We start from the raw sequence: 26,613 nt of genomic DNA, 5'->3' as shown, positions 1-26,613 counted from the left end.
CGTATGAGTGAATTGTGGTGCCATTCGTGGGCAAAGGGAACAGAGGAGAGTTTATTGACTTTCCAGGGAGGGCTCTTAACAACGCTGAGAGAGGTCAGTTGTTGACTGTCTGACCCATAGTTGGAACAGTACTTCAAGAAACTAATGGCATTTTTAGTGACTCAGGAGGCTGTATCAGGAAGATGGAAAGTTCAAGACAAGCCTCAGCAACTTAGTGAAGATCTATGCAACTTAGCAAGACCCTGTCTCAAAATAAAAGGGTGGGAGGGCTGAGGATATTGGTCAGTGATCTAGTGTCCCTGAGTTCAGTTCCCACTACCAAAGAATGAAAGAAAAGGAACTAATGACATTTTGTAAATGTACCTATTTTAAGATTTTTTTTTTCCTTTTGTTAAAATTTTTGTCTTTTCCACTCACCAGGAGCAAGGGTAAGTATTCTGAAGGTGGCATCTTAAAAAATAGCAATTGCAAAGAAATAATGGATGAGATTTGAGGATTGAGAAAATGTGGAGAATGAAGTAGAGGGAAGTAGAAATCTGTTAGAAGCAACTGGGCCCTGAAGTGACTGCGCAGGCCATTAAAGACTGAGGAGGAGCCACAGCCTGTGTTTGGGTGTCACTGGAGTGGGGACGACTGGATACCTCAGTAGTGAGGAAAGTCCAAAGGAAGGGAGTGACAAGACAGATAGTAGGTCTTGGTACATCCCAGTGCTGAAGAAGCTTGAGGGGGACAGAGTGGAGAAAACGCCAGTCCACCTGGCCTGGGAAAGTCGGGAAGCAGAGAGCGTGGTCCTCTTTTAAGACTGTTGGACTCGGGTGGTAGCTTAGGCGCTGGCTCTATCCAGCAGAGACTTCGCAGGAGTTTTTCATTAGGAAAGATTGTGTTACTGCAGAACAGTCATAATCAGGAGATGACAGACAGAGGCAGCTTTAGAGGGGGCAGAACATTATCCTGACTGGTCTCCAGCTTCGCCATCTGCCAAATAGGGGCAATAATAGCAAGAGTTACAATCATTTGAATTAGTGTACGTAAGGAATGGCGCCTGACACGTAGTAAGCACTTATTCAGTGGTGTTTTGTCAAAGTGGGTAGTTTTTGTTTTTGTTTTTGTTATTTGTTAATGAACAGTATGTTTTATTATAAGATTAAGCAGATTAGAAAGAACTGAAGGTGAGCTGGGTTTGTTGCTCAGTTGTTAGAGGGCTTGTCTAGCTTGTGTGAGGCACTGGATTCAAACCTCAGCACCCCATAAATAAATAAAGGTATTGTGTCCATCTACAACTAAAAAATATTTTTAAAAAAGAAATAACTGAAGGTATATTAAAGTATGTTTCTTAAGAATTCTTTTTTAAAATGAGGTTATTAGCCACCTTCTATTGACTGATTTATTTTCAAATTAATTGGTTCATAAAATAGTAGTATCTGCTAAAACCCAACTAAACCCGCGAAGAATGCAATATATATGAAATGCGTAAACATTGAGTTTGTCACATCCTGTCAAGGTAGAAGTCATTTCATTTTGGAAAGTTTTGTTTTCTGTTGTAAATTTATCTGAAATGAGTTAGGTTATTTTCCTGTTGATAACATAGTGTCCTGCGTTTATTAGGAATGTTACAAGACAAACGAATGGATATAGATAAACATAGCCTAAATATTGGTGATTACAATCGAACGGTCGGGAAGGGTCCTGGTTCTCGGCCTCAGATTTCCAAAGAGTCTTCCATGGAGCGCAATCCTTATTTTGATAAGGTAAGATTGTTTTTTATTTTATCTCTGTGTCTAATAACCAATATACTTACTAGCATAATATTCACATTAATATTTTAGAGCATTCAATGTGATAAAAAAAAGATATAATCCAGTGCCAAATCCTGTTAATGAATTTATAGTTCACTGTCCCATTTATGCCTCAGTTTAGCATAGGGGTTGTGTTTATATTTTCTTCTTAATCCCATGAAATTGTTTGGCTCTTTTTATGTGCTCTAGAATTAACACTAATCTGATCTCTTCTGTTTTCTACCTGTTTCCTGTTGATGCTGGAATGTCATGTGACTTCTCTTCTGTTCCTGCAATGATTTCTCCCTTCCACTTGTTTGCTTGGCTGGTGTGCACATCTTTCTGTCTGTCCAATCAGGATGGCATTGTAGCAGATGAATCCCAAAACATGCAGTTTATGTCCAGTCAAAGCATGAAGCTTCCCCCTTCAAATAGTGCACTACCTAACCAGGCCCTTGGCTCCATAGCAGGGCTGGGTATGCAAAACTTGAATTCTGTTAGACAGGTAAGTCCAGATGTATATTTTAGGCTCTCTGTTATATGATTTGTATTAGTAATAAGATCTCTCTTACTTGTAGTCACTGTTTAAATCAGTAATACAGTGTGGTTACGTGACTCCTGTCCCTAAAGAATCCCATTGTTGTTTGCTGTGTGTTTTCGTAGAATGGCAATCCCAGTATGTTTGGTGTTGGAAACACAGCAGCACAACCCCGGGGCCTGCAGCAGCCTCCAGCACAACCTCTCAGTTCATCGCAGCCTAATCTCCGTGCTCAAGTGCCTCCTCCATTACTCTCCCCTCAGGTAAATAAGCTTCCATTACAGTCTCCTCCAGTTACCTGGAGAAGAAACCTGAAAATTTTCATATCTGACTGAGATGACTAGTCAAGCATCGTAGTGTTTACTGGCATTCTTGAGATTCTGATTAGATATTTCTAATCATTCTTGCAAGTTCTGATTAGATATTTCTACAAGAATGAAGAAAATGAATCAAGAATTATTCAAATCCAAAATACCATTTTTCTATAAAATACCTGGGAGGAGGACAGCAACAAAGTAAAATTGGCCGATTTAAAATTCATCTTTCATCTTTACTTACCCCAAGAAAAAGGATGTCAGAAATATTGACATGTCACAAGAACTCAGACACGTGCTCACAAGCTACTGGGCAAAGCAGACTTGACTTGTGCCACAGGGTGTGCTGCCAAAGGAAGCTGGCACGCATGCACAGTGGGTGGGAAGCCTGCCCAGGGTTCGTCCCGAGGTGGCACTGCCCCTCACTGACAGGAGTGCAGGTCTGACTAATTAAAATCCGGGAGGGCAAGAGGAAGGGCCGTGGTTACGATTGGGTCGCCTGCTGCACTGGAAGCATCATGGTTAGAAGACTGAAGACAGAGGGCGATGGGGGCCGAAATGGATGCATTTCAGCTTGCATGGCTTTGCGACTTCAAAATAGCTCCACCTAGGTACACACTATGAAATTTAAGTTTTAGATTTCAGCAAACACATTTTTCTTATCTATTAGGAAACTTAGGCTACAGGTTTAATTTTGACAGAAAAGAGAACATTAATTTTACATATATGTGAATGATAAATTAGAAAGACATAGCCCCCCAATGAATAATTCACTTACACTTTGCTTTGTTATAATTAAAACACATTTAAAAGTACATTTGACTAGTCCCTATTTCATTAGCATTATTAACTTACCATTGTGATCCTAAGGTTCCAGTTTCATTGCTGAAGTATGCACCAAACAACGGTGGCCTGAATCCGCTCTTTGGCCCTCAACAGGTAGCCATGCTGAACCAGCTATCCCAACTAAACCAGCTTTCTCAGATCTCCCAGTTACAGGTAAGTGCAACAATAGGCACACATTTGTTGAGTGTCTGCTCTCCTACCAAACCCTAGACTCCTTGTAGGGAGTCCTGCACTAAACAGGATGGACAGTCTTGAGATGCTTGGAGGTGAATGGTGAACTCTGGAGAGAGGAGTGTTTTGAAAAGTGCAGGATATGCTTTGAGAGCAGGCCTAGCCAAGTCTAGGACGGTAGTGGTAGGATCAGTCAGTTCCTTTGAGTTGAAAGCTTAGGTTGAACAGAATGACTAGAAGCCAGAGTCCAAGGAAGAGGTTGTACTAGACGAGGGGAGTGGGGCATGTCAGTGTTGGGCATATGGAAAGCCGTGGTTCTGTGGGTCCGTTGGCCATAGTCCTTCTGAAGCTTAATGTTGTATAATGATGTGATAGTGACAACCTTTTTGCCATTTTCTCCCAGCGATTGTTAGCGCAGCAGCAAAGGGCGCAGAGTCAGAGAAGCGTGCCTTCTGGTAACCGGCAGCAGCAAGACCAGCAGGTAGATCAGACTTTCCTGTGTGTTGTGCTATCCTTTATTTCAGCAAACTCTCATCATTTCCATTATAACAAGAGATTCGAAATTCCTTTATTAAAACAGAATTTTGTTAAAATATAATGAAGTATATTGTTCATTATGTCTGCAATTTGCCCATGAGTTGTATTAACTATTATGCTATGACGATTCACTTTCCTGCTGAGAAGGAAGTGAATTAAAAACTGAAAGGAATTTTTTCCCCCAATTTTTTCCAAACATTTTATTGTTTTAAGGGTCGACCTCTCAGTGTACAGCAGCAAATGATGCAGCAGTCTCGTCAACTTGATCCAAACGTGCTGGTGAAGCAGCAGACTCCACCCTCTCAGCAGCAGTCACTCCATCAGCCAGCCGTGAAGTCTTTCCTCGACAATGTCATGCCCCACACTGCACCGGAGCTGCAAAAAGGGCCATCACCAATAAATGCTTTCAGCAGCTTTCCTATAGGTGGGTTTCTCCAGGACCAGCGTGCGCTGGTGTCCGGGACCACAGCTTGCACCCTTCTTTACCTTGCTATCTCCTCCTTCACAGAAGCTGGGTTGGTCTTCTAGGTATTCCCTCCGAGTGTTGCCGTGTGCACTTTAGGGAACGTTGCTCTCCTTTCAAGGAAATCACCCTAATTGAAAGTTTGAACTTCCTTAAAGTGAGTTAGAGTAAAGGAAACATTTCCTTTTAGGACTCGAGCTTTCCTAATTGTGGGCTGGGAGGAGACAGGGGGCTGACAGCCATGATTGCTGGAAGCAGCATAGTAGAGAGGTTTTGAGCGCTCTCCACTTGGGAAACAACTGAAAATAGTCACCTTGTTGGCTAGTTTTCAGAACCAGGTATCTGTAAGTGCTTGCTAGTGTGAGTAAGAGACAGGGAGTGAGAAGGCCTTTGTCACACACGCACCGGCTTCCCCTTCATTTTTTTTCCCCTCTATCCCCAGGGTGTTTTTTCCTTGTTCCTTTGATTGTATTTTTACCTGTGATCGTTCATACCCTGTCTACTTTGCCTTTCCTCTCTACCTGAACCACACTTTCTTGTAAACCAGCTTTGTTTGTTGCTAGCCCAGCTCTGTTGAAAACCAAGTCGTTTAGTTCACCAGTGTGATCTGGCCGCAGACCAAGGTTGGGGCCTGCTGTTGGTTGCCCTGCTGCTTCACTGTGGCCAGCGTGATCTGATTTGGCTCTCTCTGGTATAGCCATGGACTCTTGGGTCATAAATTGCACTGGGTCCTTGAAATTGTTAGCAATCTGCATTTCTTAAAACCATTGCTGTGTCAGTTATCACTGGGGTTGTATACTGTAGACACCTTTTGTTGATGACTTGGTGAGCCCAGAGACAACAGTATAGTGGAAAAGATTACCCAGGTACAGCAAGGGAAGTGGCTCTTAAAATTTTTATACAACTATACAGTTGGCTTTATAAAAGGAACCAATGGAGAGGTAAGTTCTAAATATGGGATTTCCTTTCTTGGTTGACTTTTCAGTGCAGGATACATCTTCTTGATCAAGAAACTTTGCTTAATCCACACAAACACCAGCAACAGTAGTCCAACTCAGGCACACTGTAGCATGTTGACCAGCTGCCCGATTTTGTGAATAAAGTTTTATGGAAACACAGCCTTACTTTCTTCATCATATCACCTGTGGCACCTTTAGGCTACAATAGCAGAGTTACATAGAAACACAGGTACCACATGGTCTACAAAACCTTTGAACTTTATGAACCTTTATTCCCCCTAAAATTACCAATTCTGATCTAATCACTGACTCTAAGAGCATAAATTTGGTTCCTGCAAAAATGGGGATGATTTTAAAGAATTCAGATTAAAGGTTTTAAGTTTGATAGACCTAATATCACAAGGGCACTCACCAAATCAAATAATTAGAAACTGTTTAATATGAAACTTTTTAGAATAAGAACCACTTGGGGGAGTGTATTAAACAAAGGTTTTGGCTCCCCCTGGAAAGTCTTCAGTTTTTAACAAGGATTTTAGTTGATTCTGATGTTAATGGTTCCTGGGTCACATCTGTAAAAACACTAGCTTACTGGTCAGTGTCTAAGATGAACTTCTGGCCTGAGGGGGCCTGGCCTCATCAGCAAGGTTCAGGTAAATTGTGTCTCAGCATCGGAGTCTCCCCCTTAGATGTTAGAGCAGGACGTTTTACTTTTAAACCACTGCATCCTTTGACTGGTCAGCCAGCTGAAAATTGTTCAGTTTGCAAGTGAAAGACAGCAACTGAAAGTGATGACATGTTCTTCATGTGTGATACTCCTGGGAAATCGCTAAATAGCTACATCCTATCAGTGGAAAACTTACAAACTTTTCATTCAGTTCCTCTAAACTTCTTTTCCTCTTACTTTGCCAAGATAAACATAACCAAAATTACGTGGAGAAACAGTTTTCTGTAGATGACGCATGAACATTTCCATGGTTGAAGCCTCGTGCCGTGCTGTGTCGGAGCAGCTGCTCCACATTTCCTTGGGTGCCTTGCTTGCTGTCAGCCTAGCTGTTGCTCTCACCTGTAGCCTTGTTTCTATAGGATCTGGGCCAGGAGTCATGAGGGTCTGTTCTGCCTGTGTGGCCCTTATTATTTGACTGCCACATTTGTAGAATGGTATTTACTAAGGAGCATTAAGTGGGATTGACAATATTAGATTAGTTACCTGTGTTTTTCTAGAAAAAGTGTCTTACCAGAAGGAAAATATGCTGTGTATTTTAAAAGGTTCTTTTTTTTTTTTTTTTTTTTTTATTTTTAAGGCTTGAACTCGAACTTGAATGTAAATATGGATATGAACAGTATTAAAGAGCCACAGTCAAGACTAAGGAAGTGGACTACAGTGGACAGCATTTCTGTGAACACATCTTTGGATCAAAATTCCAGCAAACATGGTATATATTACATTCTTGTACTTTTATTTAAAAACAAAAAGAGAAACCTATAGAATGAATGCTAAATTTAGACCTTTATTTTATCTTGCTCTACATTTCAAAGCCATATTATCTTAGAACCCTTTTCTTATTTTAAAAACCTGTCTTCCATGAGCCAAAGTAAAGCTTTTAAAGACTTAAAAAGCAAAACAAAACTGTGCTTTATTAACTTTTAGTAAAAATAAGAGACTTTAAAATGGAAAGTAGTATCCAACTCTATTACATAATGCATTATTTTAAAAACACTTCCCCATCCAATGATCATTTAGGCTTTTTCTAAGTCATTTTATTGTTCTACATTGTTTTTTTCTTTCTTTTTTCTTTTTTTTAACATTTACTGGATTTAACCTGATACGTTCATAGTAGGGTATTGAGAACTAGTTCATTTTCTGTTGACACATTTTCTTTATATATGTTGCTGTGGGTAAGTCGTATAGATTGAGTAGTTTTGTCTTTCTAGTAGTTAATTGAATTTCTTTACAAAGACCATTTTCATCTTATTTGATATTATCCATTCATCCAGCAAATGTTAATGGAGTATCTTCTGCTTTCCAAGGACCATGGTAGGCTCCCGAAATACATAGAAAGTGGGCCTGTGTACACACAGTTGAGGGTTTGTGTGTGTGTGTGTGTGTGTGTCTATAAATACTTGCCTGGAAGAGCTCACTTTCAGCAAAAAGAAGCATGTAAAGACCCTTAGTATAATGTCACAAGTACTATAAAAACTGATGTGTGCAATAGTAGTTATAGTATAAGACAATTCAGTGGAAACATTGACTAGAAATAACTGGGTATGGTGGATCTGGAGGGGCTACAGACAGAAACTGGTCTTGAAAAAGACAGCCTGGCCAGGCACTTGGCCCACACCTAGCGACTCCAGAGGCTGAGGCAAGAGGATAGCAAGTTCAAAACCAGACTGGTCAACTTAGCAAGACCCTGTCTCAAAATAAAAAATAAAGGACTGCAGGAGTAGCTTAGTGGTAGAGTGCCCTGTGCTCAATGCTCAGCACACAGAGGCAGCCTAGTGAATTCTGCCATCTGGGCATGTCTGGAGGTAAAAGTGAGAAGGAAAGAAAGGAGGCAGGTGAAGGTGAAATAATAAATATGGAGCAACTAATGGAAAACTTATATGCCATAAATAAGTTTAAGAAATTAGAAATAAAAGTCTCACAGGAGAAAGATCTGGACTAGAGTAAGATTCTGGTGTGAAAATGTAGATGTCATAGATGCAGTTGAGGTTCCCCGGAGAGAGAATAGAGGAAAGAACAGGAGCAGAGCTCTTGAGCAACTAGTATCAACCACACCTGGGAAATGAGAACCAGATTCTGGTTAAGATGTGGAGACCCAGAAAAGTGTTTCCACTGTACAGTTTTCTGTCTTCTCGGATCAAAGTGCATTTTTCCCTATCTGTTTTGCATATCTGAGCCTCAGTTTCTTTGTAAAAGTGAATCATTGCCCTTCTTTCACTGCTGTTGTAGGTGCACTATATGTCACACAGGCCTAAGCACGGGTGTGGTTGCGTAGGACATGCAGGGTGCAGTGGGGCAGGGAAGGTCTGAAGTCTTCAAGCTCAGTGCTTACATCTGTGAATGACGTGTGTCGCTCCATTGACGAGGCTTCTGTGGTTATCTCTTACCTTCTTCCTTTTTTAACTTAATACCTATTTCTATTTCTTTTCACTATACCTTTTACTATATAGACTTTCTTCTAAGTATGAAGTATGAACAGTGTATTTTTAAGAGACTTATGATTAAACATGTTTTTTTCATGTCCATGTGGCAGTCTGATAGGCTTCAGATAGGGAGGAGAGACTGGCACTTTCACTTTAACCTAGATCCCCACTAGTCTTCATTTACTTAAGATCTTGTAAAGATGTTTTGCAGTAGGCTTTGTACCTGCTGGGCAAGTGCTGCCACTGAGCTTATGCCTTCAGCCCCATTGATTGTCACCCTAAAACTCCTTCTATCATTCTACCTCCTTGGGTTTTTTTAAATTGTCTTTCTCTTAAGTTATGCAGGTTGATTATATCTATGTGCTTCTCTGCTCCCAGACTGTCCTCACTTTCATAACTGTACCATCCTGCATGATTAACCCTAACTACTCAGGCTGGTCATCCTCCTTCATGGGTATTGTGTTGGTATCTTCGGGTGTTTATTATCTTCAAATATTTGTCCTCTTAAAAATACAGACTGTTCAGTAGAATTTCACCTGTTTAGTTGATTGTATTCTTTCTCCATTGTCGTTTTTTTTCCCTCTTGTAGAAATGGCTTCAAAAACATACAAAGGGAGGTTGGTTTTATATCTATCTATCTACAGGTGCCCTCTGAATTTTAAGACTTCCAATGTTGGGTTTTGGTTTTTTTAACTTTTTTATCGGTTTGAAGGCAAGTGTGTGTTCTCATCCCTCTTGTTGCTTTGTCAGTTTCTCTCAGAACTACTCCTTTTTGTTTTTTTTGGCTGTTTCTTTTGTGTCTGTCTGTCTCTCAGTGGAGACTTAGAATCCTCTACTCAAGCACACTCTTGTTTGCTTTGAGAAATACATATGTGTGTGTATGTGTACACTCACACTCACACACAAGTATACTGAAAAGCATGGACACAGATTTTAAAAACATAGAAGGACTCAGGGGGTGCTTAGTGAAAGAGCACACAGCACACACAAGGTCCTGAGTTTGATCCCCAGCACCACCAAAAAGAAAGGAAAAGAAAAAACAAGAGAAGAAAAAGAACATTTCATCATCCCATGATCCCCTTTTCTTTATTTTTTGGTCCTAGGGATTGAACCCAGGGACACTTAACCACCGAGCCACCTCCCCAGCCCTTCTTATTTTTCACTTTGAGACAGGGTCTCCCTACGTTACTTCGGGTCTTGCCAGGTGGCTGAGGCAGGCTTTGAACTTGCGGTTCTGCCTCAGCCTTCCAAGTCCTGGTGTCACAGGTGTGTGCCACCGAGCCCGCTAGTCTCTCCTCTTCTTTTACGATGCAGTGATTTTTGTTCGCCCCGGTGCTTAGTAGACAGTCATGCCTGATACAGCACGAATCTGGGGGACTCCTTTAGTGAGGCTGAGCCCCGTCGACAGGAGCAACTGCACCCCGAGCGCGACTGGGAGGCAGCACCACCAGTGAGCAGGAGAACGGCAGCCTTCTCCCCGGGGCTGGTCTTACTGCATCTGAACAACGCTGTTATTTTTTAGTGCTTGGATATTATTTTCTTCTCCAATGAAAGAAACAAACATGAACTAAATCCCCATGGAGCAGGGTTTGAATGAGTTCTATGTGCTCATTCATTTATTAATTAATTTTTTTCATATTTTTGTTTATTTTGCATAAATACGAAGGAGTGGAATACCAAGTCCATGGAGGAGATAAATGTTTAACTCTTTTTTTAATTGACAACAGAAGTTGTGTATATTTGTGGTGTCTATGCACACACACACACACACACACACACACATATTATGGAAGGGCCTTTACCCTTTTGTAAAAAAGTTAGCCTCTTACTGTATATTAAAAGAGATTCCTAAACTACCAACCCAGATGTTATGTCTTATTATAGTGAAAGTAATTTTTTGAACCAACATCAATTTAAGCGTTCAGGAAATGCTGTATAGAAATTTAGCTTTCTTTCTTTTTTTTTTTTTTTTATTTATTTTAATTGCAGTTGGACGTGATACCTTTATTTTATTTATTTATTTTTACGTAGTGCTAAGAATCAAACCCAGTGCCTCACATGTGCTAGGCTGGCGTTCTACCACTGAGCCACAACCCCAGCCCCAGAGATTGAGCTTTCTGGCCTCTCTCTAGAAATGTGAAGGCCTAGTGCCTCCCAGCCACCGTCCTCAGAGGCTGAGATGCTTCAGCCCCTGGGCCTGCTCCCTCGCTGCCACCGCCTGTCTCCTGATCTCTGCACCACAGTCTTTTGCCTTTGCTTTGCTCTGCTTGGGAGTGTTCTTTTCTGTCTATGCCCCTTCCTTACCTGCTTTTTCCCTCCCCTTGTTGGAGAAGTATTTCCTTGTGATTCATGTTTCTATCTGAAGGACCATGTCATATTTTCCTACAGCCACTCTGCTGATTAACTTCATTGGCAGTTCTGTTCCCCTAGAGTAGTGTGGGTAGGTGTAAGGAGGGCTGACCTGGTGACCTGTGGAGGCCCACGTCAGAAGGGCTGATTGAAGGCAACGGTCCTTTACACAGTGGTGTCAGTCAGTGCAATGACGTCTTAAATGGGCTTCGAAGTCAAGGCATACCATTTGTGTAATCATAAATTTACATAGGGTAATGTTTGATTCATTCTGTTATTTCTTTTCCTTCCCCCCACCCCTCCCACCCCTAAATGGGCTTACTCTTTACCCCCATTTTATTGACGCTTAGGCAGCTAATACATTCACTGTTGATCAGACAAGAAAGGGCAAATCCAAGAGCCGTCCTGTGTCACAAGTTCTTGAGACCCACATTAGGTTGAATGATCTGTTAGAAATCACAGAACTCAGAACAGCTTTTATCCTCACAGTTATAGTTTATTACACAAAAGAGGACAGTTTGAAATCAGCAAAGGAAAAGGACACATAGAATAGAATCCAGAAGAAAGCAGGAGCAGTCTTCCTATTGTCCTCTCCCCAAGGAGTTGCAGGAGAGCACTTCATCCTCCCAGCAAGGACGTGTGACACATGTACAAAGTACTGCTAAGAGAGTCCCCACCCCCAAGCCCTGGAGGGGGATGAAAGGAAGGGAAATTGGCAGGTAGGAGAGGCTAGAATTTTTTTAAGTACTTTAATTATAAGCTATTGGTGAGACAACCCTCAGTGAGACAGTCCTCATGGTGAGACAGCCCTCATGGTGAGACAGTCCTCAGCAAGACAGTCCTCATGGCGAGACAGTCCTCAGCAAGACAGTCCTCAGCAAGACAGTCCTTGTGGTGAGACAGCCCTCAGCAAGACAGTCCTCATGGTGAGACAGTCCTCGTGGTGAGACAGCCCTCATGGTGACACAGCCCTCAGTGAGACAGTCCTCATGGTGAGACAGTCCTCATGGTGAGACAGCCCTCATGGTGAGACAGTCCTCATGGCGAGACAGTCCTCAGCAAGACAGTCCTCATGGCGAGACAGTCCTCAGCAAGACAGTCCTCAGCAAGACAGTCCTTGTGGTGAGACAGCCCTCAGCAAGACAGTCCTCATGGTGAGACAGTCCTCGTGGTGAGACAGCCCTCATGGTGACACAGTCCTCAGTGAGACAGTCCTCATGGTGAGACAGTCCTCGTGGTGAGACAGTCCTTGTGGTGAGACAGTCCTCAGCGAGACAGTCCTCATGGTGAGACAGACCTCAGCGAGACAGTCCTCATGGTGAGACAACCCTCAGTGAGACAGTCCTCATGGTGAGACAGTCCTCGTGGTGAGACAGTGCTCGTGGTGAGACAGTCCACAGTGAGACAGCCCTCATGGTGAGACACTCCTCGTGATGAGACAGTCCTCAGTGAGACAGTCCTCATGGTGAGACAGTCCTCATGGTGAGACAGCCCTCAGTGAGACAGTCCTCATGGTGAGACAGCCCTCGTGGTGAGACAGTCCTTGTGGTGAGACAGCCCTCGTGGTGACACAGCCCTCAGTGAGACAGTCCTCATGGTGAGACAGTCCTCATGGTGAGACAGTCCTCAGTGAGACAGTCCTCATGGTGAGACAGTCCTCAGTGAGACAGTCCTCATGGTGAGACAGCCCTCATGGTGAGACAGTCCTCGTGGTGAGACAGTCCTCGTGGTGAGACAGCCCTCGTGGTGAGACAGCCCTCGTGGTGAGACAGCCCTCGTGGTGAGACAGTCCTCGTGGTGAGACAGCCCTCGTGGTGAGACAGCCCTCGTGGTGAGACAGCCCTCGTGGTGAGACAGCCCTCGTGGTGAGACAGCCTTCATGGTGAGACAGCCCTCAGTGAGGCAGTCCTCATGGTGAGACAGCCCTCATGGTGAGACAGTCCTCATGGTGAGACAGCCCTCATGGTGAGACAGACCTCAGCGAGACAGTCCTCGTGGTGAGACAACCCTCAGTGAGACAGTCCTCATGGTGAGACAGTCCTCGTGGTGAGACAGTCCTCAGTGAGATAGTCCTCATGGTGAGACAGTCCTCATGGTGAGACAGTCCTCGTGGTGAGACAGTCCTCGTGGTGAGACAGCCCTCGTGTTGAGACAGCCCTCGTGGTGAGACAGCCCTCGTGGTGAGACAGTCCTCGTGGTGAGACAGCCCTCGTGGTGAGACAGCCTTCATGGTGAGACAGCCCTCAGTGAGGCAGTCCTCATGGTGAGACAGTCCTCGTGGTGAGACAGCGCTCATGGTGAGACAGTCCACAGTGAGACAGCCCTCATGGTGAGACAGTCCTCATGGTGAGACAGCCCTCGTGGTGAGACAGTCCTCATGGTGAGACAGCCCTCGTGGTGAGACAGTCCTTGTGGTGAGACAGTCCTCGTGGTGAGACAGCCCTCATGGTGACACAGCCCTCAGTGAGACAGTCCTCATGGTGAGACAGTCCTCATGGTGAGACAGTCCTCAGTGAGACAGTCCTCATGGTGAGACAGTCCTTGTGGTGAGACAGTCCTCGTGGTGAGACAGTCCTTGTGGTGAGACAGTCCTCAGCAAGACAGTCCTCATGGTGAGACAGTCCTTGTGGTGAGACAGTCCTCGTGGTGAGACAGTCCTTGTGGTGAGACAGTCCTCAGCAAGACAGTCCTCATGGTGAGACAGTCCTTGTGGTGAGACAGTCCTCGTGGTGAGACAGTCCTTGTGGTGAGACAGTCCTCAGCAAGACAGTCCTCATGGTGAGACAGACCTCAGCGAGACAGTCCTCATGGTGAGACAACCCTCAGTGAGACAGTCCTCATGGTGAGACAGTCCTCAGTGAGACAGCCCTCGTGGTGAGACAGTCCTCGTGGTGAGACAGCCCTCGTGGTGAGACAGCCCTCGTGGTGAGACAGCCCTCGTGGTGAGACAGCCCTCGTGGTGAGACAGCCTTCATGGTGAGACAGCCCTCAGTGAGGCAGTCCTCATGGTGAGACAGCCCTCATGGTGAGACAGTCCTCATGGTGAGACAGCCCTCATGGTGAGACAGACCTCAGCGAGACAGTCCTCGTGGTGAGACAACCCTCAGTGAGACAGTCCTCATGGTGAGACAGTCCTCGTGGTGAGACAGTCCTCAGTGAGATAGTCCTCATGGTGAGACAGTCCTCGTGGTGAGACAGTCCTCGTGGTGAGACAGTCCTCGTGGTGAGACAGCCCTCGTGTTGAGACAGCCCTCGTGGTGAGACAGCCCTCGTGGTGAGACAGTCCTCGTGGTGAGACAGCCCTCGTGGTGAGACAGCCTTCATGGTGAGACAGCCCTCAGTGAGGCAGTCCTCATGGTGAGACAGCCCTCATGGTGAGACAGCCCTCATGGTGAGACAGACCTCAGCGAGACAGTCCTCATGGTGAGACAACCCTCAGTGAGACAGTCCTCATGGTGAGACAGTCCTCGTGGTGAGACAGTGCTCGTGGTGAGACAGTCCACAGTGAGACAGCCCTCATGGTGAGACAGTCCTCATGGTGAGACAGCCCTCGTGGTGAGACAGTCCTCATGGTGAGACAGCCCTCGTGGTGAGACAGTCCTTGTGGTGAGACAGTCCTCGTGGTGAGACAGCCCTCATGGTGACACAGCCCTCAGTGAGACAGTCCTCATGGTGAGACAGTCCTCATGGTGAGACAGTCCTCAGTGAGACAGTCCTCATGGTGAGACAGTCCTTGTGGTGAGACAGTCCTCGTGGTGAGACAGTCCTTGTGGTGAGACAGTCCTCAGCAAGACAGTCCTCATGGTGAGACAGACCTCAGCGAGACAGTCCTCATGGTGAGACAACCCTCAGTGAGACAGTCCTCATGGTGAGACAGTCCTCATGGTGAGACAGTCCTCGTGGTGAGACAGTCCTCAGTGAGACAGTCCTCATGGTGAGACAGTCCTCATGGTGAGACAGCCCTCGTGGTGAGACAGCCCTCGTGGTGAGGCAGTCCTCATGGTGAGACAGCCCTCATGGTGAGACAGCCCTCATGGTGAGACAGCCCTCATGGTGAGACAGCCCTCATGGTGAGACAGCCCTCATGGTGAGACAGTCCTCATGGTGAGACAGTCCTCAGTGAGATAGTCCTCGTGGTGAGACAGCCCTCATGGTGAGACAGCCCTCATGGTGAGACAGTCCTCATGGTGAGACAGTCCTCACTGTGAGACAACCCTCAGTGAGACAGTCCTCATGGTGAGACAACCCTCAGTGAGACAGTCCTCATGGTGAGACAGTCCTCAGCGAGACAGTCCTCATGAACTTTAATTATAAGCTATTGAACAGTTTGAATGTTATCTCCTGTGTGACAGGAAACTATTGAGTTTTAAACTAGGAGGTGTCGTGCTCAGATTTGTGTTTTTGAAAGATTCACCTGACAGCAACGTGGAGACCAATTGGGAAATTCCTCTGGCATAATCCAGAGCTGAGCCAATGCGAGAAGCCTGACGTAGTGTAGGCGTTACTGAGGAGCTGTGTGAGCACAGAATTGGTAGGACTTGGTGACATTAAGATAACAGAAGAAGCCAAGAGAGGCACCTTCTGTTCCAGCTGAAGCAACCTCAATCTATTTTCCTAGGTTTACTATAAAAAGCACAATTTTTTGTAATATTTCTTTTCTTCCATTGGAGCTTATCTTAAAACTTGGGCTGAATTTGACTTAGAGGTAAGTTTCCTAGATTGTAGATTTTTTATTCCCTAGATTGATGATGTATCAGAAATTTAGGATAAATTTTTCATTTAATAGAAGAATATTCTATTACAAACAGACCTAGATTCTAAGTTGATTTGCCACTATGGAATATCACATTAGAATTTTTCTTTAATTTTTTTCATATTTACTTTTAGTTGTTTAAAGATCTTTATTTTATTCATTTATTTATATGTGGTGCTGAGAATCGAACCCAGTGCCTCACACTTGCTAGGCAAGTGCTCCACCACTGAGCCACAACCCCATCCCAACATTGGAATTTTTCTTAAGGATGAGGATGGGGAGTTGAGACTGTGGAGAAATGGCAAAATAAACACAAACCCTGGGTTTCAGACCTCGATCTGCAGCTAATTAACTCTGCTGTTAATTAACTGCTGGCAAGTAACCTTTCTGAACTCCAGGTCTCTCATCTGCAAAATGCTAACCATACTAGCTCCTGTTAGGATGTTTTGAGGGCGCGTCTCAGGCACTTGATCACTAAAGCAGGGTCAGACACGAGTGATCAACTACTGCGGCTTGGTCGTCATTATTACTGCCCTCCCTGTCACCTCATGAGGTGCCCTACTCAAAGACAGTAGTTTCAGTCCAGGTAAATTCATCTCCAGTGCTAGAACTAAATCTACCACGTGGATTTTCTGATGTTCTTCCTTCACTTTAATGAATGAGTGTGTAGCCTTTCTATGTCCAGCGTCAGCCCCGCTGCTGGCACTGTTCCAGGAGAATGACGTCTTCTGCTCCTTGCAGTAAAATTTTAGTCGTTATAAGTTGTGTTCATGTTAAGATAAGTATGGAGGGAAAACAGTCATTTCTCAGTGAGTTCTGCTTTCCTGGAACTTCACACTCATGGTGGCAGCATTTTAGAAGCTGGGAGTCACAGCAGGATGAGGTAGGGTGGGGTCGGGACTGTCCTGAGGGCAAAGGCTGTGGCTTTGTTTCCCCTGCTACCTGACAGTTGCCACTCCCAGTGTTCCTGGCCTCCGTTCCTCCTTTGTCTTGACTCTTCCTCCACTTTCTGCCTTCCTCACCTCCAAAAACATGAATCTCCCTAACAAAGAGTTCAGTGTACTAGTTCTCAATTTAGGCCAAAATGCAAGTGTTTCAGTGATTTGGAATAATGACTTTGTGCCCCCATTCTGCTCACTTACTGATGGTTGTGTTCTTCATATCCTTGAATTCACTGTGGTCATTTTCAGAGCTGTCTTTACTTTTGCATCTTCACATAGTCTCTAAGACTTAACAGTTTGGAACTCAGGTAGATCTCCAATCGATAGTTTTCTTACCATATTTGAGGAACTCTAAGAGATACATTTCACAGTGTGTTTTGCTCACATTGCACTATCATTTTTCTCTTCTCAGGTGCTATTTCAAGTGGTTTCAGGCTGGAAGAATCTCCGTTTGTTCCCTATGACTTTATGAACAGTAGTTCTTCACCAGCCAGTCCTCCAGGTTCAATAGGAGATGGCTGGCCCCGTGCCAAATCGCCAAGCGGCTCTAGCAGTGTTAATTGGCCACCAGGTAAAGTGCGAGCAGCCTGTTCCATGAGCCTGTGCTCCTGTTAGGGTTTCTTTGCATCGGGGCTTCCTGATGATTTAGCCCGGTTCTGTGATTGGGCTATCTCTGTGACCGATGAGGAGTGAGAAATGACGGAAGAAAAGGCAGGCGTAAAGTTGGCGGTGTGTTCCCAGCCCTCCGCTTCTTCCGGTTCCTGCTAGTGAACATGGCTCGAGCCTCTGACCAGCAGGAAGAATCTCAGAAGCCTCGAGTCGTGTTCTTCAGCTGTGTCAGGGGACTCTTGACAGTGTTCTAGATTTTGCTTAGTAATTGCCAAAAAATGCATCTTTTGCCTGCTTTGTCCTGCTTGAGTTGTGGCTTTGAATTTTGTCATGAAGTACTTTATTTTACTGGTTAAAAATACATAAACCCAGAGAAATGATTTCAATCATAAAAAATTTACAAGCTATTCATAAAGAATAGTTTGGCCAGGCATGGGCGTATGCTTGTAATCCCAGCGGGTGAGACAGGAGGATCATGAGTTCAAAGCCAGCCTCAGCAAAAGCAAGCTGCTAAGCACTCAGTGAGACCCTGTCTCTAAATAAAATATGAAATGGGTCTGGGGATGTGACTCCGTGGTCCAGTGCCCCTGAGTTCACTCCCCAGTACCTGCTCCCACCAAAATTGTAGCTTACATTACATTAATCGTATTATCACACTTGTCTTTTAAGGTGTTGGTATAAATGGGAAACTATTTGACAATTGCAAAGAGTGTAGAAATGAGATCTGGATGTGTGGTGATGTATTATAAAGTGATGACCGACTGATCGTGCACTGGTTCCGTTTCTGCCTTCAGAATTTCGCCCTGGTGAACCATGGAAAGGTTACCCAAACATTGACCCCGAAACTGACCCTTACGTCACTCCTGGCAGTGTCATAAACAGTCTCTCGATTAATACTGTGCGGGAAGTCGACCACCTCAGGGACAGGAACAGTGGTACGTATGGCTCCCCTGTCGCGCAATCTCAGGGGCAGGGTCTGAGTCCCAGAGTGGGCAGCCCTTGAGCAGCAGGAGCCCCTCGGCTTGCAGCACCCGACACCCGGGGGGCGTGAACATGGAGCACAGTTCTGACTTCCCCAAGGGTCGAGAGCCGCTTTTGAGGTGCCGAGGACTTGCGAGCACTGGCTCTCACAGCAGTCCCAGCAGCTGGCGGGCGCGCGGTAGCGAGGCAGATACTCCTAGTCCTGGAGGGCTGCCTTGGGGAGCAGCCGCTCAGGACCACCCCGACCCAGGCACACTGTTGAGTGAGTTCTCAAGTGGGATCCCCAGAGGCCTGCCCCACCTCGGGCTCTGAGCATCCATTCACGAGGGAAGGTGAGCAGAGCGAATTGTTTTGTTTTTGTTTTTTGTACTGGGAATTGAATCCAGACCTCTTCACCACTGAGCCCTGTCCCCAGTGTCATGGAGATTAAACCCAGGTCCTCACACAAGCTAGGCAAGCCGTACTACTGAGCTACCTCCCCAGACCAAAAAATACTTTGTTTCTATAAAATATGCCCTCCTGGGTAGTCATGGCAATGCATGCCCGTAATCCCAGCTGCTCAGGAGACTGAGGCAAGAGGATTGAAAGTTCGAGACTATCCTGGACAACTTAGTGAGACCCTGCCTTAAGAAATAAAATGAAAAAGGGCTAGAGAGGTAGCTCAGTGGTAGAGTGTTGGACCACCATAGCATGTGCAAGAAAAAAATGGTGTGTATATGCACACGCACATAATACACACATGGGCACACACACACAATTAGTTTACAAAGAAACGAAATACATTCAATATATTATTGTTAAGAATAACAAGTTTGCTGTATCACAGTGGTCAGAAAAGAATCATCATTCCAGAACGGCAGAATTTAAAAGACCTTCATAGAGGTAAAGTTGATACTGTCACAGAAAATATCAGGAGGCACAAAACCCAGCAGAGACCATCCCCACACGGTGGTTAGTAGAAGCCGCCCGTGGGTTGCAGAAATAAGGACTTCTTGTTATTTGTTTGTAGAAAGTTCTGGAAGTCAGGAGGGGCAGTCAGAATTGATAGTAGAGGAAGTAGACAGAGATGGTCTTAAGTGGGGGCTACTCTAGAGGTGAAGCGAGAGGGCTGGATGTGGACACGTTAGGGACTGTGCTAGTGACCCTGTGCAGGTAAGGTCGGAGGAGGCGAGGGGATCGTTCTAGAGTGGGAAGAAAGGCTGGGTTTGGGAGCCTGCGTCTGGGGCCTGCTGGGATGGCCGGAGGCTGGCTCACTGGAGCACTGGTGCCAGGTGCCAAGCAGACGGCTTGCCCACTGGGAGACGGGCGTGGAGAGTGGTGAGGCGGCCTCACCCGTTTCTCACCCTGAGAGCACGGTCCCTGTTACTAGGAAGCGGGCAGGGGCGCGCCTTCTCGAAGGCGACGGGAAGGCGCAGTCTCTGAGACGCCTGCTCCCTGGGCGTCCTTCCTCCTTACGGCGTCCGGTGCCCTGGACTTCCAGTGCCTTTACTTGTGTTCAGACCCTGTCCCTGCTCTAGCAGCTAATGGACTCTCCCTCCGTAGGGTCGTCCTCATCCTTGAACACCACGCTGCCTTCAACTAGTGCCTGGTCATCCATTCGTGCCTCCAACTACAGCGTTCCCCTCAGCAGTACAGCACAAAGCACTTCAGGTGGGCCGCGCCGCCCGCGCTCTTGGGAGGAGGGGTCACTGCCTGGGCCCTTGCTGTTGTGCCTTCCTCTTTTCGCCTGGGGGTAGGAGGCTCTTTATGACCCTGGGGAAGCTCCTCGCACCCTGGCCCTGTGACTGGTGTCGTCTGCAGCAGTTCGTGGACTGTCTGTGGTGAAGGCCTTTTATCTTAATTTCCAGTACTTCATGGACTGATCCTTGTGTAAGAGGGTGAACATGAATTTCAGATTGTCCCAGAACTGATCCTTCACTTGAGAGCTCAGGCAGTGTCAGATTCCGTCAGTTCACAGGTGCCCAGTCTGGGTTTTTGCACTGGTTCTGCTGCAACCCAGGAATGAACTGTGCTGCTCTGACCAGTCTTCCTGCCACGCTTTCAGAAGCACTGAAGTCGTGAGCATGTGTTCTGTTAAGTCAGGTAGAAGCAGGCTTGACAGAAGGTAGGAAGCCCCTCATGTAGCTTCGCCATTATTGTTGTCGGTACCATTATCATTTGGTGCCATGGATGAAACACTGAGCCACGTCCTTAGCCCCTTTATTTTGTTCTGAGACGGGTCTCACTAAGTTGCTGAGGCTGGCCTTGAACTTGCTGTCCTGCCTTAGCTTACTGCGTGCCTGATCCCTGCACATCGTGCTCTGCTCTGAGTGTGCATCAGGATTTTTTTTTTTTTTTTTTTTTTTAATCAAAACAGAGTCTTAGATTTGAATCTTGGACCCATAGACAAACACTTACCCTCTCTGATCCTCAGGCGTGCCAGGAGTAGAGGTGCATCCGCAAGCTCCTCGCAGCCTGGGCTCAGCGCTGAGGCAGGCAGCTCAGGATTTCTGCTGGACAGCTCCCCGAGTTGGGGCTTCTTTTGTAGTTTTCCCCCCATGAGTTACTGACTAAGTTTCATAATGTATTTGATGGGCTGTATGACTGTCTTGACTGGCTTGCTCATGGTTATTTAGGGAAAGAGTTCACAGTGCTGCTTTTAGAGTTGTTCAAAGTGTTTCATGTTTTAATTTCATTTAGTACAGTTTTATACAGTGGCCTAAGAGTCTCATGGGTTATAATACTATTTTTTTATATTTCAAATATTGATAAGTTTTTTTTAATTTTTTTTATTTTTACAGGCTGCATTTTGATTCCTTGTACACAAATGGGGTACAACTTTTCATTTCTATGGTTGTGCAGAGTGTAGATTCATACCATTCGTGTACATAGCCACATCAATGTTCACAGCAGCTCAAATCACAATAGCTAGATTGTGGAACCAACCTAGGTGTCCTTCAATAGATGAATGGTTACACAAACTGTAGTGTATATACACGATGGAATACTATTCAGCCATAAAGAAGAATAATATTATGGCATTTGCAGATAAATGGATGGAATTGAAGAATATCATGCTAAATGAAATAAGCCAATCCCAAAATACCAAAAGCCAAATGTTTTCCCTGATAAGTGGATGATGATACATAATGGAGGTTGGGGGGTTGTGGGGTGAGAGAAGAATGGAGGAACTTAGATTACGTAGAGGGAAATAAGAGGGAGGAGGGGTGGGGTATGAAAGATGGTGGAATGAGACAGACATCATGACTGTCTAATTACTATCAATAACAAATAAATAATATGAGTGAGAGGAGGGGCCGTTTCCTTTGGGCTTTTTGTTTTTCTTTAGCAGTTTAGTTTAATTTGGATTTTCATTTTGTTTTATTTTGTTTTCCTCTGACACTGGGAATTGAACCCTGGGTTCTCTACTGCTGAGCTATATATTCCCAGTGCTTTTATGTTCTACATTGAGACAGGGTCTCACTAAGTTGCTGAGGTTGTCCCTGAACTTGGGATCCTCCTGCCTTAGCTGCCCAAGTCACGGGGCTCATAGCACTGTGCCACCATACCTGGCTGATTTGGGGGGGTTTGATGTTTGTTTGCTTGTTTATATTTGTTTGTTGCGGGACAATAGATGAATCATCATTTAAATATTCTTTTCTCAAACACTATTCCATCCCTTTCTGCTTTTTCCCCACCCTCTTTGAAAGTAGCCAGAAATAGTGATTCCAAATTGACGTGGTCTCCTGGTTCAGTTACAAACACCTCTCTGGCTCATGAGCTGTGGAAGGTCCCTTTGCCACCTAAGAACATCACTGCTCCGTCCCGCCCACCTCCGGGACTGACTGGTCAGAAGCCACCCTTGTCTACGTGGGATAATTCTCCCCTTCGTGTAGGTGGAGGATGGGGAAATTCTGACGCCAGATACACCCCAGGTAGGATAAATATCTAAGGCGGTGTCATGTGCTTTCTTTGCGGAACACTAACCAGCTTCCACAGTCTCGTTTTACGGAGACCTGAACCTCTTCAGCCTCCATCTTCGGAAGTCGTGATCCAGGTCTCTTAACACGTACCCTGAGACAGCAGTGACGAGGCTCAGGACTGGGCGTCCATCTTGTTCAGAGTCCTCCTGAGCACCTCCTAAAAGACGTGGTCTCTTTCTGCTCACAGCAGCCTTGCAGAGTAAGACTGTGCCACGGAGTCAGCAGCCATTACTTGGCAGGACTCGGGCAGCAGGCAGCCCATGGGCCTTGAAGAATGGGGCCTGCTGCCGTGGCTCGCCTTGTACGTGGGATGGCACGGGTCCTCTGTCCTGAGCAGGAACATCCGAGAGCTGACCTCAGGAGAGCTGGGGCTCTGGCAAGCGCTGCGTGTGGCGTGCGAGGCCCCGAGTTCAGGCCCAGCACACCACACACACCACACACACCACACACACCACACACACCACACACACCACACACACACACACACACACACACGCACCCCCCACACACACATCACACACACACCACACACACATACACACATACACACACACACACACCACACACACATACACACACACACACCACACACACATACACACACACCACACACATACACACACACACCACACACACACACACACATACACACAACACACACGCACCAGACACACCATACGCACCACACCACACACACACACCACACCCCCACACACACACCACACACACCATACGCACCACACCACACACACACATACCACACACACTTGCTGGGCCACAGGGTTCCTTCTGTAAATGATTCGTGGTGGATTTATGCAGGTCTCCTTTCCTGGCCTCCTGGCCTTCGCTCAGTGCCTCCACACACAGATCTAAAGCAGCTGTCTATCAGTTTTATCAGTAAACGGAGTCTTATCCTTCATTCCACCCTGCCCCCAACTCTACCAAACTTTCTCATCTCTGAGCTGAAAATGAGCAATAAAACTTCATTAGTATTTTCTGACCTAATTTGTAATTTGTGATCTTAGGTGATTGGCTGCAATAAAACTTTCAGCTTTTGGAGAGGAAAGTTCTAGTTAAGTTTAAAAAAACAAAGGTCATTCTTTGCTACTAAATGCAAATTAACATAATGGTGTGGGATGAGGGGATGAAAAAGTGACCCCAGAACCCACCCTACGGAGGGAGTGTGGAGCTGCGTAACATCAGGACGCTCCGAACGGAAGCCAAGGAAACCTCGGCCCAGGCTGGAGACTGAGAGAGGAGCTGCCTGTGCTGTTGGGGGGAGTCGGCCAGGGCCGACTGTGAAGGCAGCGCGGGTTCTGCCACAAGCCACGGCAGAACCACCAGGAGGACGCTGGTGTCCCGGTCATCTTGGAGTGGCTGTGATTTGGGCCGTTTGTCCTCCTGGAAAACTGACTTGTCCTTCTTTTTTTTTCTGGTCAGGTTCCAGCTGGGGGGAGAGCAGCTCAGGGAGAATAACAAATTGGCTTGTTCTGAAAAACCTCACACCTCAGGTAGGCGCCCGTAGGGGGCTGTGCGTGGCAGCCGGGCCTGGCAGAGGGAGGAGCCAGGACTCCTCAGTGCCTCCGGCAGCCTTCCTGGTCCCGTGGGTCAGGGCTCTGGGCTCGGGAAGCCAACCAAAGATCAGGGTTCCTAGATCTCACCCTAGACTGACCGAGTGGGGCTGAGCCAGGGTCTGGGATCTGCATTTGCCTGGGGGCGTCCACACGAACCACAGCACTTGGAGAAACTGTTCTCCCTTTAGGGTCTAGAGTTACCCAGGCCCCTGGTCCACCCTGTCTGCCTGGAAGCACTGCCCTGATGAGTCTTGACCTCAGGGTGGGGGAGTTAAGAGAGGAAGCCTTAGCAGGGACCGCGACTAACTGAGGAATTGGAATTTGGGGAGCCCTTGGACTAGAGGTCACAGAGGCACAGGTCTGGGACCAGTGCAGGTGGTAAAGGTGGAGGGGCACTGTATCCCACAAGAAGGAGACCGCCCCCGATGGCCCATGACCCCTCTCACCGTGGTTCGCACTCTTCCAGATCGATGGCTCAACTCTGCGTACCCTGTGCATGCAGCATGGCCCGCTGATCACATTCCACCTGAACCTCCCGCACGGAAACGCTCTGGTCCGCTACAGTTCAAAAGAAGAGGTCGTGAAGGCACAGAAGTCTCTGCACATGTGAGTGGGCCCTGGGCCGCGGGGAGCTGGAGAGGGAGCGCAGCCCGGCTCTGGGACCAGGGTCAGGACTCCTGGGGAGGATCAGGCAGAGTCAGAACGTCCCTGGAGCCGGCGCCTCCAGTCCCGGCTACTCAAGAGGCTGAGGCAGGGGGCTCAGTTGAGCCCAGGGGTTTGAGACCAGCCCAGGCAACATGGTGAGATGCTCCATCTCCAGAAACACCTGGCAGTCCCTTGCGCTGCCCGTGAGTGACAGACGGGCCAGCCCTGCTGCCCCTGCCTTCCTAGGAGGCCAGCGTGGCCTCACGGACAGGGAAGCGGCCGCAGGGCAGCCCTCACGCTGCGTGCCTTCTCCCCTAGGTGCGTGCTGGGGAACACTACTATTCTCGCTGAGTTTGCCAGTGAAGAGGAGATCAGTCGCTTCTTTGCACAAAGTCAGTCTCTGGCCCCTTCTCCTGGCTGGCAGTCCCTCGGGTCCAGCCAGAGCCGGCTGGGCTCCCTCGACTGCTCCCACTCATTCTCCAGCCGGACCGATCTCAATCACTGGAATGGTGCTGGGCTGTCGGGAACTAACTGTGGAGACCTTCACGGCACTTCCCTCTGGGGGACCCCACATTATTCCACAAGCCTGTGGGGTCCCCCAAGCAGCAGCGACCCCCGGGGAATCAGCAGCCCATCCCCCATTAACGCTTTTCTTTCTGTCGACCACCTGGGTGGGGGTGGAGAGTCCATGTAGGGTGTAGGTGTAGACTCACAAACTGTGACCTCAAGATGCGAAAGAACGGAGCACTAAGTTGGGCTCGCGCCTGCAGCCAGGGCACCTGTGGGAACAGCTGTTCTCTGCACATTCTCCACTTTGTTTTCCCCAGAACATATCAGTTTGAATACTTGAATCATGCAGGCCAATATTATAATGTGAAAAGGTATCTATCTATTTACACTCCCACGTAGCGCCATACACGCTAGACCGTATAGAATGAGCTCACTTGTGTGTATTCATCATGTTTAGCCTTGGATTCATTCTTTTCTTTCTTCTGTTTTTTTCTCCTCCCCTCCTCCCCCCTTTTTTTCTTTTTTTTGCAAAACCATTTTTTGGGCTGATAATGTATGAGCTTTTACCTTTGCACTGAATGATGTTCTCTCCGTCTAATCGGCAATATGGGGGGGCAGCTGTTCCAGTGTAGTGTTTACTCAAGGACGTTCTTAAAGGTGTGCGCTCTCTACTATGCCTTGACGTTGCCTACCTTGTTGTGGTATCGTGGAGTTTAAAGATCAAGTTATGATGCTGACTTAGGATTATTAATGAAAGTATTGCACCAGTTTTTTCATGTTGTAAAACTAAAGAATTTCGCTCTGCAGTTTGAAAAACTGTGGCCACAGCTGTGACTTGCAGCCCACCTGCCACCCAGGACGGGCCCTGCACTTTGAATAGGCTTTCCATTTTGTTTTGAAGGTTCTCATGCTGAACCTTCTTGTTTACAGATTTTTTTGTTTGTTTTTTGAGAAAAAAAATGTTTACTCTTCCATCATTTAAAAAAAATTAAAAGACAAAAAAAAAAAAAATGGAGGATGATTTAAAAGATGCTTTCTATCTCTGGGAAAAAAGGAGCAGCATTTGGCCATGTTCTTTCGTTTTTCTATTCCTGTCCTAAATCAAAGAGCATGGTTCTCAGGAAAACCAGTTCCCCAGTTTAAAAAAAAAAAAAGAAAAAAAAGAAAAAAAAATCTCCTTGTAGTTTCTTATAGGAAAAAAAAAAAAAAACACCCCAACTTTTAGCACTGATACTACGTATTGCTCTGTTAAAGAATTTTTCTCTGCCAAAAAAGAAAAAAAAGAAAAAAATGCTTAAAGCTGGAGTTGGACATTCTGCTTTCAGATGCTGTCTTTTTCTTAGTGATGATGGTTTGCTAATAATCAATAGGTAATAATTTTTGTAATCCCATCAAGTGGCTCTACATGTTTCTGCTCTCTTGTGACTGTGTTAATGTTTAACTGTTGTACCTTAAAGCCGAAATCAGTAACTATGCATACTGTAACCAAGGTATTGGGCTTACAGAGTTGTTTGTTGTATAAAGAAAATTTTAAATGTTGTT

At 46.2% G+C, this 26,613-nt stretch overlaps 1 protein-coding gene across 8 annotated transcripts in view; it reads left to right on the top strand.

Moving 5' to 3' along the window:
* The window catches only part of Tnrc6a (trinucleotide repeat containing adaptor 6A), a 93,709-nt gene extending 67,414 nt beyond the window's left edge, over positions 1-26,295 (top strand). For 6 of the 8 annotated variants that reach the window (XM_047532690.1, XM_047532689.1, XM_047532692.1 and 3 more), the window contains 14 exons: positions 1,606-1,748; positions 2,134-2,280; positions 2,439-2,576; positions 3,498-3,626; positions 4,048-4,125; positions 4,395-4,605; positions 6,905-7,036; positions 17,203-17,361; positions 18,194-18,334; positions 19,923-20,030; positions 22,073-22,294; positions 23,783-23,853; positions 24,383-24,522; positions 24,880-26,295. In XM_047532690.1, the coding sequence (XP_047388646.1) occupies positions 1,606-1,748; positions 2,134-2,280; positions 2,439-2,576; positions 3,498-3,626; positions 4,048-4,125; positions 4,395-4,605; positions 6,905-7,036; positions 17,203-17,361; positions 18,194-18,334; positions 19,923-20,030; positions 22,073-22,294; positions 23,783-23,853; positions 24,383-24,522; positions 24,880-25,255 (2,195 nt within the window). In that variant the 3' untranslated portion in view covers positions 25,256-26,295. The remainder of the gene's footprint in view (positions 1-1,605; positions 1,749-2,133; positions 2,281-2,438; positions 2,577-3,497; positions 3,627-4,047; positions 4,126-4,394; positions 4,606-6,904; positions 7,037-17,202; positions 17,362-18,193; positions 18,335-19,922; positions 20,031-22,072; positions 22,295-23,782; positions 23,854-24,382; positions 24,523-24,879) is intronic. The other 2 variants (XM_047532691.1, XM_047532694.1) reach the window with 2 other exon arrangements.
* Positions 26,296-26,613: the final 318 nt, after the last annotated feature.

This window comes from Sciurus carolinensis, chromosome 18 (genome assembly GCF_902686445.1).
Source record: "Sciurus carolinensis chromosome 18, mSciCar1.2, whole genome shotgun sequence".
Taxonomy (NCBI): Eukaryota; Metazoa; Chordata; class Mammalia; order Rodentia; family Sciuridae; genus Sciurus; species Sciurus carolinensis.
This window is presented reverse-complemented; position numbering and strand designations above follow the sequence as displayed.